At 34.1% G+C, this 13,872-nt stretch overlaps 1 protein-coding gene across 3 annotated transcripts; it reads left to right on the top strand.

The window, feature by feature from the left end:
• The first annotated feature begins 574 nt into the window (after nucleotides 1–574).
• LOC133318667 (BEL1-like homeodomain protein 8) lies at nucleotides 575–7,321 on the top strand. Of its 3 annotated transcripts, none has more exons than XM_061520716.1 (5): nucleotides 575–632; nucleotides 1,690–3,090; nucleotides 5,585–5,988; nucleotides 6,100–6,160; nucleotides 6,489–7,321. In XM_061520716.1, exons 2-5 carry the CDS (start codon nucleotides 1,732–1,734, stop codon nucleotides 7,002–7,004), a joined length of 2,340 nt encoding a protein of 779 aa, XP_061376700.1. In that variant the 5' UTR covers nucleotides 575–632; nucleotides 1,690–1,731; the 3' UTR covers nucleotides 7,005–7,321. The 3 variants fall into 3 exon arrangements, with proteins under 3 accessions (XP_061376700.1, XP_061376701.1, XP_061376698.1); XM_061520717.1 differs by lacking the exon at nucleotides 575–632 and adding an exon at nucleotides 751–1,437; XM_061520714.1 differs by lacking the exon at nucleotides 575–632 and having other exon boundaries at nucleotides 751–3,090.
• Nucleotides 7,322–13,872: the final 6,551 nt, after the last annotated feature.

Genomic DNA, 13,872 nt, shown 5'->3' with positions numbered 1-13,872 from the left:
AAGAGATAAAATTATTTTTTATATACACATAAAATTATGTGGGACTCATATGAGGTCATGTAAAGAGAAGAAAGAGAAAAAAAATATAACCCTCATATATTTTTATATGTATATGGAAAATAAAATCAATTTTTACATCATGAAAAGTACTAATCTCTTTAAATTTTTCACATTTTATTTTATTTTTAAAAAATCTAATTTTGACATTTTAGTGATATAAAAATAAGCACTTAAATTTAAAAAGAAAATAAAAGATGATTGAGGAAGTCAGCAAGCTAATAATCAGAATCAAAAACTCCATTGCATCTCCCCAGACACACACACACATACGCATACACACGGTTTCAAACACACAGTGAGTATGAAAAGGGTGAAAAAAACACAGACATGAAAAAAGAGGGAGATGAGTAACGAAGGGTAGGGGCCCCAACCACAATGGCCACATTTTTCATCTGCTTGCGTTTTTTTTTTTTTTTTAACTTTAAACTTTTAACTGCGAACTTTACGTTAATTTAAACGTCAAACCTTAACGGGCAACGATAATGATGGTGATGCTAGGCTTGTAGTGGTGGTAGCTTTCTTCAATCTCATCTGAAAGGTTCAGTATCCATCGCCAAAGTTTCGATATACAGGTAAACATGTAAATGACCTTACCCTCCTTTCTCAGAGTCACAGGTTTCAGTTGTCTACACCAACTAATACGCCAATAATAAACTTCACGTTTCCTTTCTTTTCTTGGCTATTTTTCTTCAAACTTCTGATTTTTATTATATGTCGTTTCTCGTTTCATGTGGGGGGGTCTGCTGCGTCGTTTTCTTCGTTAATCCAACGTAGCTGTGTTTTCTTATTTCTTTGTGCTTTTCTCTGAATATGTTTATGCTTTCAGGGTGTCTCCACTACCGTTGCTAGCTCAAGTTATTTTTTATTTTTTATTTTATTTAAAAAACACTACTAGAAAAATCATATAGCGAGGAAAATTTCCTTGCTAATTTCATCCTCGTTACTACTTTCCTTCGCAAATTCTATCGCAAACGATTATGCGAGGAAATTTGCCGGGGTATAAGTAGTAGCGAGGATAAAATTAGCGACGAAATTTGGATAGCAATTCCCTCGCTATATAGGATTTTTCTAGTAGTGAAAAAAGAAGAGAAGCTGCTATAGATATTGGTGATGCTAGCTGTGTGTTGTTTGTGAGAGTCAGTAACTAGATCCTTTAGAATGGAACCCCATAACTAGGGTTTCACTCGTTAGACATGGTGATTAATTAACGTTGTCATGTTGTTTTACGTAATTGGGTGGTTCTTGTACCGTTTGGTGGGTGGAAAAGCATCATGTAATGGAGCTGCTTTTGAGAGAATTATTAATGCTTTTGGTGTCTTCGTTTTTTTCCTACGGCAAGTTAAAGGTAGTGAGAATTGATAAAGGAAACAAGAACAAGTAAGTAGCTTTATTTGAGCCATTACAAAGTGAATAGAATAACGATGCTGGATCGGTTTCTTCACTCTCAGTTTTGCCTTGCCCACACATGTAATGTAATTATTGTGTTATATTTTTATGGTAGTTTTCTCCCTCCCTCTCACCTGTAGTGCAATTTGTGGTTATTTTAATTTAATTTTCGGTTAGAAAAAATGTGAAATTATAACTGACTTTTTTTTTTCTTATTGTTTTCTAATTAATTAAACATGTAAGGTCGGTTAACTCATTGTTTATGAGTTAATAAGAGGCTTTGGAATGAGCAGCTTAAGGCCTGAATCTCATGTAGCGCAACAAATTCGGCGGGATAAATTGAGAATCCAGAACAGTTCACAGGAATTTCCTAACAATATGGAACAGTTATCATTATTACACCCTGGGTTTAACTTGGATCTTCTTCCAGTTAGGAATGTTAGGAATTCTAATTTGCTTGATGAAGAACCTGCTGTTTATTCATCAGAAATGCAAAACTTTTCAAACCCTTTGCAAAGGAACGGATTGGAGTATCAGGAACTAGGTGCAGCTGAATCTGGTAGCAGGCTAATGATGCATCAGTATGGTTCATTTCCTCATTCCTTGTCTGGTATTCATTCTTCTTCCCAAAAAGAACAGTGTAATTATTTGGGAAATTGGAGAAGCAGTGCACAGAATCAACAAGGTTGTGATTGGATTGTAAATTATGGAAGCAGTTCTCTGTCTGCTGCTGAGCTCAACAATGTGTCCACTTACAATGAAGTTACTGAAATACAATTTAACAATGCTTCTGGTGGAGAAATTCAAAAGCAATTAGGTGTAATGCATCATCATCATCATCCTCCTCATTCTTCTTCATCTCCACTTTATCAGAATGCTTTGCAGGATATTGTTAAGTCAGCTTCTATTAGTGCTCATGGATCAGACATGTCTTCACTGATGCAGCAGCAGCAGCAGCAAACTGGCCATGGCATTTGGGTAGGTGATGCTAATGAATTTGAACCTCAACCAAGCTATGGAAATCAGAATAATAATCCGTTGCGTTTTGGGTGGACAAATCGAACGGTTGATTCTAATCCTCAGAGCTTATCTTTATCATTATCATCAAATGCACAATCCAAGCCTTGTGTTTCTCAGTTTGAAGATGGGACTGCATCAGATGACCTTCAATCTGGAAGTGGCATTTCTAAGGATCCTCAATGTTTGAAGTATATGAAGTCTATTGTGAAGTCCTCTATAGAAGACACGGTTGGGTTAACTTCAAAGGCTAGTTATAGAAATGTGGGTCCCCTTGGCCCTTTCACCGGGTATGCTACTATTCTTAAGAGTTCAAGATTCTTAAAATCTGCTCAACAATTGTTAGATGAGTTTTGCTGTCTCTCTGGTTCAAAATTTGGGAAAACATGTGATGGTTCAGAAAGGGTCTCTGAAGATGTTAGTGCTTCTACTTCTGCTGATACTGTCACAGTCAATGAAACTGGGGTTGCCACAAATAATGCTAGTAATTCAGGTTCTTCATCATCTATGTTCTATATTTCAAACGAAAATAGTGCTGATATGGGAGCCGGAAGTGGTAGCTTTTGTCTTTCTTCGCGGCCGGATTATCAACAGAAGAAAGCAAAGCTACTGTACATGCAAGAGGAGGTTGGTTCTCACTGTTCCCATATATGACTTTGTTTTATTAGTTGCTTTCCAATCTGGGAGTAGATCCTCTCATGTGAAAAAGTGGTCATGTGGTCATGTTATTTGATCACAACTAGTCATTTAAAAATTATACACATTTCTGTCTCTTATCTCATCATCAATGAGTGGTTGTGATCAAATAACATGACCACATGACCACTTTTCCACGTGAGAGGATCTACTCCCTTCCTATCTAGTTATTTTGGCATAATGTCTGTCAGAAACTTACTGTAATAAGAAAAAGGCCAAATGCTTTTCTGAAAAGTTTGGTTGCAAAGTTAAAACCCGGTTTAATATCTCACTGTCCACAGAATATGGGGAAACAAAATTGTATCCTAGTTTGCATTTTAATTTGTCCATTCCTTTCAATGTACTTCGATTTTTGTAGCTTATAGCTTTCGGTAGTTGCTATAAAGGTACCGTACTCTCTGTGATTTGTGGTAGTTCTATCGTAAAGATTTATTAAATATAATCAACAAGCAATAAATGTTTTTCTCAACTCACCCAGGACCATGGTATATATCCTTAAAATATATGAGTACAGGCACAAAGGGCAAAAGAATAAAGATCTCATCACATTATATAATATAATACAACTTGGGTTGTTGGTAATGCTATTTTGATTGGGTAGCCTCCTTATGGTCAAATCTATTCCTTTTTACTTTCTAGTTCATTTTTGTGGTCTCTTTAATTGTTGCTCTTATCCTGTTCCCTTCTTTCTCATTGTTGGTGGTGCCTTGGCTTTGAATCGCCTTTAAACTTGGGATGTATTTTCATCTAAATCCTACATTTATGTCATAGGTTTCCTCACACTTAGTGAATTCGGAAAAGAAGAATGAAAAAGAAAATTGATAAAGTTCATTACTCCTGTATGAATTGATTTTAATGTTTATTATTGTAGTGCTCTAAAGTTACTATTTGCTGTTATATAATCAAAAGACCTTCAATTGAGGTGACGCATTGCGGTGGGAATGATTATAAGAAACAAGTTCATTATCGAACATTATATTACATTTATAGGTCGCCTTTGGTTGTAGATTCTGAGAGTGTTGACTAATTTCTCTGTCATCCATAATGTTTAATGTTTCATTGTTTGTTTATTTCATTGATAAATTGTTGGTCTTCATATAATATTATTTTTTAATGTAATGTCTTGTGAATTCTAAGAGTGAAATTTTGAATGATTTTATTGAATCTATCTCTGCATATTGCTTTGACAAAAATGATATGGGGAATTATGAAATAGGAATTCTCGGTAAAGTACCGTCAACTTGCCCTCAATTGACCTCTTGAGTAGTTATCAATAAGAATGGTTAATTGTTGATAGAATGGAAATTTATTGATCAAGATTTTTTTTTTTAATTTTGTAATTATCCCATACAACAAATTAAATTAGCTCCCTAATTGGCATCACCATGGAACTGGCTATGTAAATTTTAAATGTATCTAATCTTGTTAACATAATGATTGTACTGGTCTAAGATTCATCTCTTTTGTTGTTCTTTCATTTTTTACTTGGAAAATGTGTCATCCTCAATTGCTAATTTCGTATTCCTTCCATCCTCTACTACAAATGAATTACATTTACTGTAAGAATATAAATATAATGTGTTGCTGACTAGAGGAAATTTTAAGTATGCATTTGTAAATCACAAATCCGTTTGTGTACCCACTTAGATGTCGATGTGTAATTACTCCGAAACAGTTTAGTGCTCCAAACAAAGTTTCTGAAGATAAACGCTTTCAAGTTTTGATTTAGGTGATGAATAATGGGTATATATAGATTATGTGGATATGACTGCATTGTTTCACTCCTGGTTGATTTGGAGTTACCATAGTTTCAGCCTTTCAGGCAGTGACAGAGCAAAATTGTGGACGCTGCATCCAATCAATCCCCTTCATTTCTACTCGCAAACTTAACTTTATTGCTAATACTGGAATGCCCCACCTGGTTACTGTCAACTTGGTCAAATTGACCGGTACCTGTTGGTATTTATTGTCTGTAAAATGTACTTCAACATGCAGCTTGTACAAAGTTGGCTAAAAAGAATCTCGATTGCTGTGAAGTTAAACAAATATTATGTTAATATGTTTCTACATCATCACTTTACAAGGCATGCTACAGTTATTTGAAAAATCTTAGATTTTGTGATGAATTGCTCCCGTGAAGTCAAAGTAATTTTATTGGTTTAAAATAAGGGGAAAGTCATATTTACAAACTTTTTGTTTACAAACCAAATTATGTTTACCGGTAAGACACTCTTAAGTGAAGTCTAAGAGTGTCTTACCGGTAAGACATAGTGTAGTTTGTAAAAAAAAAAAAATTTGTTAATATAACCCTCTTCTTGAGTAATATGATTCTCCAGGTTATCCTAGATCGAGCTGGTTATAAATTTTTGTTAAATCTTTTAAAAGATTGCTTTTGACACTGTTGCATTGTGCAAATATATAATAGGTTACAAGGCATTTCAAGCAGTACCATCAACAGATGCAAATGGTTGTTTCATCCTTTGAGTCAGTAGCGGGTCTTAGTTATGCTACTCCTTATATCTCGTTGGCTCTCAAGTCAATAACAAGACACTTCAGGTGCCTAAAAAATTCTATCTCAGATCAGCTTAAGCTTATAAGCGAAGTCTTGGGAGAGGATTTGTCAATACCTTCCACCAGCACTAGTAGCAAAGTTGACACTAACATGGAAAGGCTAAGGTGCATTGATCATAACTATCAGAAGAACAAATCTAGCAGAGTTGCCACGGGCCTTCTTGAACCCCAACAGCATGCTTGGAGGCCCCAGAGAGGCTTACCAGAACGTTCAGTGGCAATTCTCAGAGCTTGGTTATTTGAGCATTTTCTTCATCCGTATGTGTCTCTTTCTAGCTCCCTGACTCTTCTCTGTCTTCCAAAAAGAAAGAAAAAGAGATTGAATTGTGTTTTTTATTTTTTATTTTTGGCTGTTGAATTTTTTTTCAGTTACCCCACAGACACTGATAAACACATGTTGGCTACTCAAACAGGTCTTTCTCGAAACCAGGTTGGGGTTTACTCCTTTAAATTCATTATTATGCCTGTAGGCTTTTTGATTCGGTTTATTGAATTTTGTATAATTGACATATGTTCACATTTGTAAAACTATTCCTTCATAATCGAAAGGTCACGAGTTCGAATCCAGAAAACAGCCTCTTTGCAATTATACAACTAGTCGGGTTTAACGGGGGAGTGGTTTTGGTTTTTTTTGACATATGTTCACATTTGTAGCTTTTTATGTGTCTCCATAATTGACATATAATTACTATCTTTGCTAAGCTGTTTAATGTAATATACTGCTAAAATAATGGTGTAACTGTAACCGATTATTGTAGGTATCAAATTGGTTTATAAATGCCAGAGTTCGTGTGTGGAAGCCAATGGTTGAGGAAATACACATGCTTGAAACAAAAACAACAACAGGTGCCAACGAGAACTCTAGTAAAAATGAGGGAACTTCGTGCACTGAAGGTAGTACCAGACAGCCTAGAGTGGATAAGCCAATGAGCAAATTTGGCATGCATTCAATACCTGAAAACCAATATCAGGATATTGAAATGGGTTCATCATCCATAGCCACCAATGTGGAGGAAAGCGAGTTGAATGCAGAACAATGGAGTCAAGAGAAACGGTCTAGATTGGAATGTATGAATTCTAGCATGGATGGTACACTGATGGGTTTTGTGCCATATAGACGTGGTGGAATTGAGATTGGAGGACTTGGGTCTGTGTCACTAACATTGGGTCTTAGGCATGGCCATGTTGAAGGTGTGCAGCAACAACAACAACAACAATTGCAAGAGGAGCAGCTTAGACGTCACCTTGGAGGGCATATGATCAATGACTTTTAAGGTTGATTATCATGCCTTGTAATGAATGGGTTGGGAATGAAAAAGGAGTTAAGAGTAAAGATAAGGGACACCCTGTGCTACTAAGTCACGTGCTATAAGAAGTGACAAGCAAAATTTGTGGCCAATAATTTGGAAAATGTGTGGGGTGTTTACATCAAGTGTGGAAATGGGTGGCCAAAGTTCTATACTTTGGTATATCTCTTCCACGAGGGCATTGAAAACGGTGACAATTGTGTTGTGAGGTTTGTGTTAGAGAAAGATGGGGTGTAAGCCAGTGAGTAACTTATGGTTTAAGCATTTATTAACTTGATGTGATCTTGAGCACGGAAAAAAATTCAAGATTCCAAGATTTATAGAAATATAATTATTTATTATATATGATGGGAAAATTTCATTCTCTCCCAAAAAAGAAGAAATTAGTGTATAAAACGTAATCTTTGTGAAACATAGCTCCATGATTTCGTTATTAAAATTGAGTACCATGATTTCGTTATTAAAATTGAGTAGATGGAAATTTTAGAAATATGGGGACAGTTGAAGTAGGAGACAATAACCATCTGACAGGGTTCTTTTGTTAGTATTGTCACAATCTACAATCACATACAACGGACGATTATTAATTATGCTCCTTCAAAATTAAAATTTTGCTTCAGAAGGTTCGGGTTAGAGTCATGTACGTTGCAAAATCGAACTCGTTTTTAACTTTCCTATGCACAAAGAAGCAAGTACATTCTGTACTTAAAAAAGAAGAAAAAAGAAGCAAGTAAATTTAAGGCATGCATTGCCATGTTCCGATTATCGACTTCTGTCTATGTATGACCTGCTAGGCCAATTGAGACCTAATTTTAATATCTCTCTCTATATATATATATATGAAAAAAATATTTATCTTTTTTAAAGAATCTAACTTTATGTCATTTTAGGTCTTTATCGTTGATTTCCGTCAATCAACGGTTAGGATTTATTAAATTTTATTATGAATTATTAATTAATTAATAAATTTGACTTAATAAATCTTAACCGTTCATTGACGGAAATCAACGATTAAGATCTAAAATGACATAAAGTTAGATACTTTAAAATGACAAATGTTTTTAAAATTATATCGGAAAAAACACTCTTCTCTAGGTAGTTGTAGTTGTTCTTGTGCTATTTGAAAATTAAAAGGACTTATTAGCATAATTTTAAACTAAAAAGACTATTAAATTCATAGGAGACTAAATTAGCTAAGCATAAATTGAGAAAGAGAGAAAGAGCATTTCACCTTATGTTTGGAGTGAGAGAAAGAAAATATGAACAATTTTTTTTTTAAGATTTGAGATTTTTTCTTATTTGGTTGGAGAGAAAAATGTAGAATAAAGAAAATCTAAAAAATCAAAATTCAAATTTTCTTTCAAGTCTCTTCATTTTTCTTATTTTCTTTCCTCTCATCCAAAACTAAGGACCAGACTCGGTTTATAGCACACCATTGTAGTTAGAAATTTCACATATTAGATAAGCAATTAAAAAATAGGTTTAATGTGTCTCATGTTTTAGGAGATAAAATTATTTTTTATATATTCATAAAAGTGTATAAGCTTATCTTTTTTTCTCTCTCTCCTTTTAACATGACCCCACATGAGCCTACCCATTTTTATGTGTGTGTACGAGATAATTTTATTTTCTACAACATAAGAAACATCAAACCCATAAAAAAATATACTAAAAAGGGATTTTTAAAAAGAAGGAGTAGATGACAAATTGTAAAAGTTATTAAGTGAAGACTTATTAATGGTTGGCGTCTCTTTACTCAAGAGTTCATGGATTACATAAGTTTTGATGTCACGTAAAAAAATCAATTTACCTAAGAGCTTAAGTTGTTAAGTAAAGATTTATCAATAATTTTTATATGAGCAGAGTTATATTGATTTTTTTTTTTTTACAAACTTATAAACTGTATCATGTCTTATCAATGAGACTTCACTCAAGAATATCTTACCGGTAAGACATAGTGTAGTTTGTAAACAAAAAAATTGTAAATATAACTTTCTCTAATTTATATTATGGGTTTGGTGTTTGTCATTTCAAATGACATAAGTTATGTCATTTTAGGAGAGAGATAGACACAGAAAATGGAAATCATAGGAGAAAGAAAGTGTGTGGTTTTTTTAATTTAAAATTCAAATTTTCTGTGTCTGTATCTCTCTTAAAATGACATAACTTTCTGTCATTTAAAATGATAAACACTTTTCCCTTATATTATATATCACTAACACAAAGTTTTCCAATTCAATTTTCAACTGCTACTACAATTTCTGTTTTGGCGGTTGAAACTTAAACGGTTGCAACTTACAAAATCCCATTTCAACCGCTTGTAAAATTTCTGTCGTGTTCCAGTGAATCTCACCGATAAGACTGTACATATGCAATGAAGATATGTCTGGATGACTTACTGTGCTACAAATTTCAGAAGTATTATTTTGCTTACTGGTTATAAACATGATAAGATATATGTATTTTTGAAGAAACGATAGGAACACACTATTACAAAATATAGCAAAAGCAAACTGTCTCATATCTTTATTAATTAACAGAAAACGAAATACATTCAGTTCTAGGGTACTGAGAAATTCTTGCGTACATGATGCAAGGAACAACCAGGATTGCATCATAAATTCTAAATCCCAGCCCTTCCTTTGCTTGTAAATCTCTTGCTCATAAGAATTTTTCGTATTTTACCTACACATATAGCAATCATCGATTTAATTATCAAACATTAACTTACAAGCCTTATGAATATATATATATATATATATATATATATATATATATATATATATATATATATGAGGCCGGATCCTTTGACATCGGTGTCAAATTTGAAGTTTGACACCTTATCTGAGAGCCGTTAGATTAAAAAAGAGCAATGACTCTGATTTGTAAGCATGTGACACCATATATTGATCTTTTTTGATCTAACGGTTCTTAGATAAGGTGTCAAATTTGGTGTCAAAGGATTCTGCCTATATATATATATATATATATATATGGAAGTATCTGTTTACAAACTTTTTTGATAAATTTTTACTAATTATACTATGTTCTTCCGGGAGAACATAGTGAAATGAGTGTTCTCCCGGAAGAGAATATAGTGTAGTTTGTAAACAAAAAAGTTTGTAAATATAAGTTACCCCTATATATATATATATATATTCTTCATCTATCAAACATTTCATTCCTCCCCATAATGTGCACCATAATTCTTGTGAGGAATGGAATGTTTATCATTATGATCTCATTGACCAAAGCCAGGTTTGCCATAATCCTTGCGAGGTATGTTATGATGATCATTATCGTCATTGATATCAAATTGGCCAGAGCCAGGTTTGCCATAGTCCTTTCGAGGGATGTTATGGTGATCATTCTGATCACTAAGTAGTTTGTTTTCCGTGCCTAGCTCCTGTTGCGTTTTTCCATGCATTTTGGCTACTAAATTCCTCATATCTGTGGCCATACAAGAACTTGCAAGCATCAACACTAGTGCAATTGCCAGAAGCCTCATTTTGACACTAGTTATACCACCTTCCCCTTCCTGTCTCAACAACAATATTAGAGAAATGAAATCATTGTATGCATGCCTGCTTTATGCTCTTTTCTAGTAACAACAACAATATTATTATAACCAATGGCATAAGCTATGTATATGATATAACATTAAAAAAAAGAAATGGGAAGCAGGGGAGTAATGTCAGATATGTAAATAAATGTACAATAATTCCAAAAATAACCAACATGTTAATGCTAGTTAACTCACCAGATATAACTTGGATGCTATATATCTATTTATGAATCTGTATGTATGGAGAAGAAAGAAGAGGCTCAAGCTGGTTTTATAGGGCATGAGAATGCTATGGCTAATGAGATTGGAAATTGGGAAGTCAACTTCAAATAATACAATGGTGGGGTTGTCACCGAATGAGGCAAGCTTAAGTGCGATGCCCATTAAAATTGTTATTCAGCCATATCAAATGATGAAATGTTCTGTCCAAATTTATATGTGGACTAAATAGGGAAATTCCACCTGATTCAGGGGTATTGGTTATGTTGATTGATGTAAATTTGGGATCGCTAATTCCTCCTCCTTTTAAAAAATTAATATCCGTTGCAATTTGGTTGTTGGGAAAAGACTAATTCAGATAAAAATCATTGTGAGGACTCTGGTCATTTAGCCTACAGACTAAAATTAATATCCGTTACATATTCATTTTAGTCACTTCAATTTGTATATTTATCTCAATTTCAATATGAAAGCGTGTTTGATCCTCATGTATCTAATATTTTGGCGTCTTTTAGTACTAATTTATATATAATTTGGTAACTAATAAGTAATAACAAAGGCTAATGTTTTCAATCATTGATTCAATTGAAAGAAATGAAAGTGCGTAAAACCTGTTCTTAAATAGAAGGATAAATATCAAGGTATGATGCTAGTGGGTATTAAAGGGGATTGGTTCAAGTGGTATAAGCTTGATTCCGTTTAAGCAAAATTTTGAATTCAAGTTCTTGTAAAAGCAAAAAATCCCATTTGGAAGAACTAATCCTCCAGCTCGAACATGATTACCTTCCACATGATATCTGTGGTTTATCCAAAAAGAGGTATGATGCTAGTGGGATGGATAAAATCATATCAAATCATATATGTTTTAAAAGCTTGCGCTATTTGTATTTATTTTGGATTGACCTTCATAACCCACTATACATGGGTTGACCTGGTAAGACCCTTTAAGGGGTCACTTCTTGTCTCCTTATAATAAGCACGTAGTCTTCACCTAATACGATTTTTCACTCCCCTACACTGCTTACCATAGTACACATAGTAATGCCCATCCTCACAGTGAGGTATTCAAAAATGGTTATCACTCTTCTCGTTCATCATTTGAAATATTTATCACCTATATAAATCTCTTTTCTATATATATATAATGGGAGTATTGAGGTATAAATCTATCACTTTATACAAACTTCCTCAATCTTTTGCCATTAGACCAATTATAATGGCTTCTTATATAAACCTCTTTTCTGGCACTGACGAGCCACCTTTCATTCATACATCTTTTGAGCTGTTACTCTAAGGTCATTATGCCCTTGCATTTCCCCCTTTTGTGAACCATCTCTGAGAAAACATGTACAGTGATTCCTTATAAAGATTTGGTCTATATCACATTCTCCAAGTGCATCCATACAGGGAAATGCTTTATCTTTTGAGGGAACAAATTTAATGTGCTTCCGACACACATGGTCCGAGAGAAGAGAGAGACAGAGAGAATGTGAGGAGAGAGGAGAGAGAAGGAAAAAGAAAAGAGGGGGGGTCACTGAAATAACTTCTTTTTCGAGGAATATAGACCTATCTTCACGACACAACAATCAATATTATTAAAAAGGAAAAGTTTAATACAAATTTGTATTGCTTCTAGTATTAGATTAGCACTTTTTCTCTGTGCAAGGTTATTTTGCATATTTCTATACAAGGTGGAAAAATCGCCTGTATATGTTGCATATTTTGAGTGCGAGAATTTCTAATACAGAGGTTTATAAATGTTAGTGCATATGTGTTGGGCATGTGATACGAAATGGGTAAATACTTATCTACGATAACATTTTACATATAGGAGGGCCTGCAAATTATTTATATTTCACTGTACAGACCATATTATAAGCCATAACACTGCAACTGCAGAGGCTCAATATCTTTTATTTAAATTCTACCTTAATGAACCACATCTTTGGCCTCAAACAACAATAATATATATAACAATAATTTTATTATCTACTTCCATCTTCATTTTTATCACCACCACCACCATTGTTGTTGAAGTCCTTCCTGGGCATTGTGATATTGCTCAATACAGAACAAAAAAAACAACTATTCAACTATGCTGTGATGGCTTGTGGAGAAAAAGAACAACTTCAGAAAAAGCTTTATTTAACTTCTTGCTTCTCTATTCTGTTTCTTGCTTACAATTCGATGAACTATTTGTAGGTTGTAATCTGCCTTTTAAAAAAAATCTGAAAGATTAAAATCTATTAATAGCCATAAACCAAAAATAAAACTGAAAACAAAACTACTGACTCTTGAACTTTTATTCTCCTAAAAAAAAATTGTTGAATTACACCAAAAATAAAAACTGACATTTAACGTTTATTAAACAAAACTCCCTCGTAAATTAAAACACTTATGCCTTCCTTCATGCCAATCAATTTCTTGCAATTGTCAAAAATTACCGTCGGTAGAGGTTTCGCGAAGGTATCCGCGTCTTGGTTCTGACATGCCACGTGCACTAATTCCACACTTCCTTCCTTCACATGATCTCAGATGAAGTGAAAGCGAACGTCGATGTGTTTGCTTCTCTCATGATTCACCGGGTTCTTTGCCAACTCAATTGCCAGTTTGTTATCAACTCGTATCATAGTCGTACTGAGTTATTATTGCTTCAACTTGCCCAACAAATTTCTGAGCCATATCGCATGACATACACGCCAAGAGGCTGCCACATATTCAGCTTAACATGTCGAGAGCGTCACGATCGGTTTCTTCTTTGAATGTCATGTAAGCGTCGTGTCACCCATAAAGAACACATATCCCGATGTGCTTTTTCGATCGTCTAAGCATCCACACCAATCGCTATCGGAGTACCCAATCAACTTGTAATATTTCGCATTTGAATATAATAACCCGAGTGACAATGTTCCTTGGATATACCGCAGGATTTGCTTCAATGCCGTCAAATGTTAATAAATCGGATCCTCCATGAACGGACTTACAATGCCAATACTTAACGAAAGGTACGACCTTGTGCATGTGAGAGAGCGAAGGCTTCCCACCAAGCTC

This window comes from Gastrolobium bilobum, unplaced genomic scaffold (genome assembly GCF_033153095.1).
Source record: "Gastrolobium bilobum isolate Gb01-03AN ecotype WA unplaced genomic scaffold, APGP_CSIRO_Gbil_v1 utg1425, whole genome shotgun sequence".
NCBI classification, from domain to species: Eukaryota; Viridiplantae; Streptophyta; class Magnoliopsida; order Fabales; family Fabaceae; genus Gastrolobium; species Gastrolobium bilobum.
Note: the sequence above shows the minus strand (reverse complement) of the source record. Positions and strands in the feature narration are given on the sequence as shown.

Bases quoted from the DNA above. Each gene is read 5' to 3' on its own strand.
- LOC133318667 (XM_061520716.1), top strand. From the start codon at position 1,732: ATGAGCAGCTTAAGGCCTGAATCTCATGTAGCGCAACAAATTCGGCGG. The intron at 3,091-5,584 runs GTTGGTTCTCAC...AATATATAATAG, and splicing joins TACTGTACATGCAAGAGGAG to GTTACAAGGCATTTCAAGCA. The intron at 6,161-6,488 runs GTTGGGGTTTAC...CGATTATTGTAG, and splicing joins CAGGTCTTTCTCGAAACCAG to GTATCAAATTGGTTTATAAA.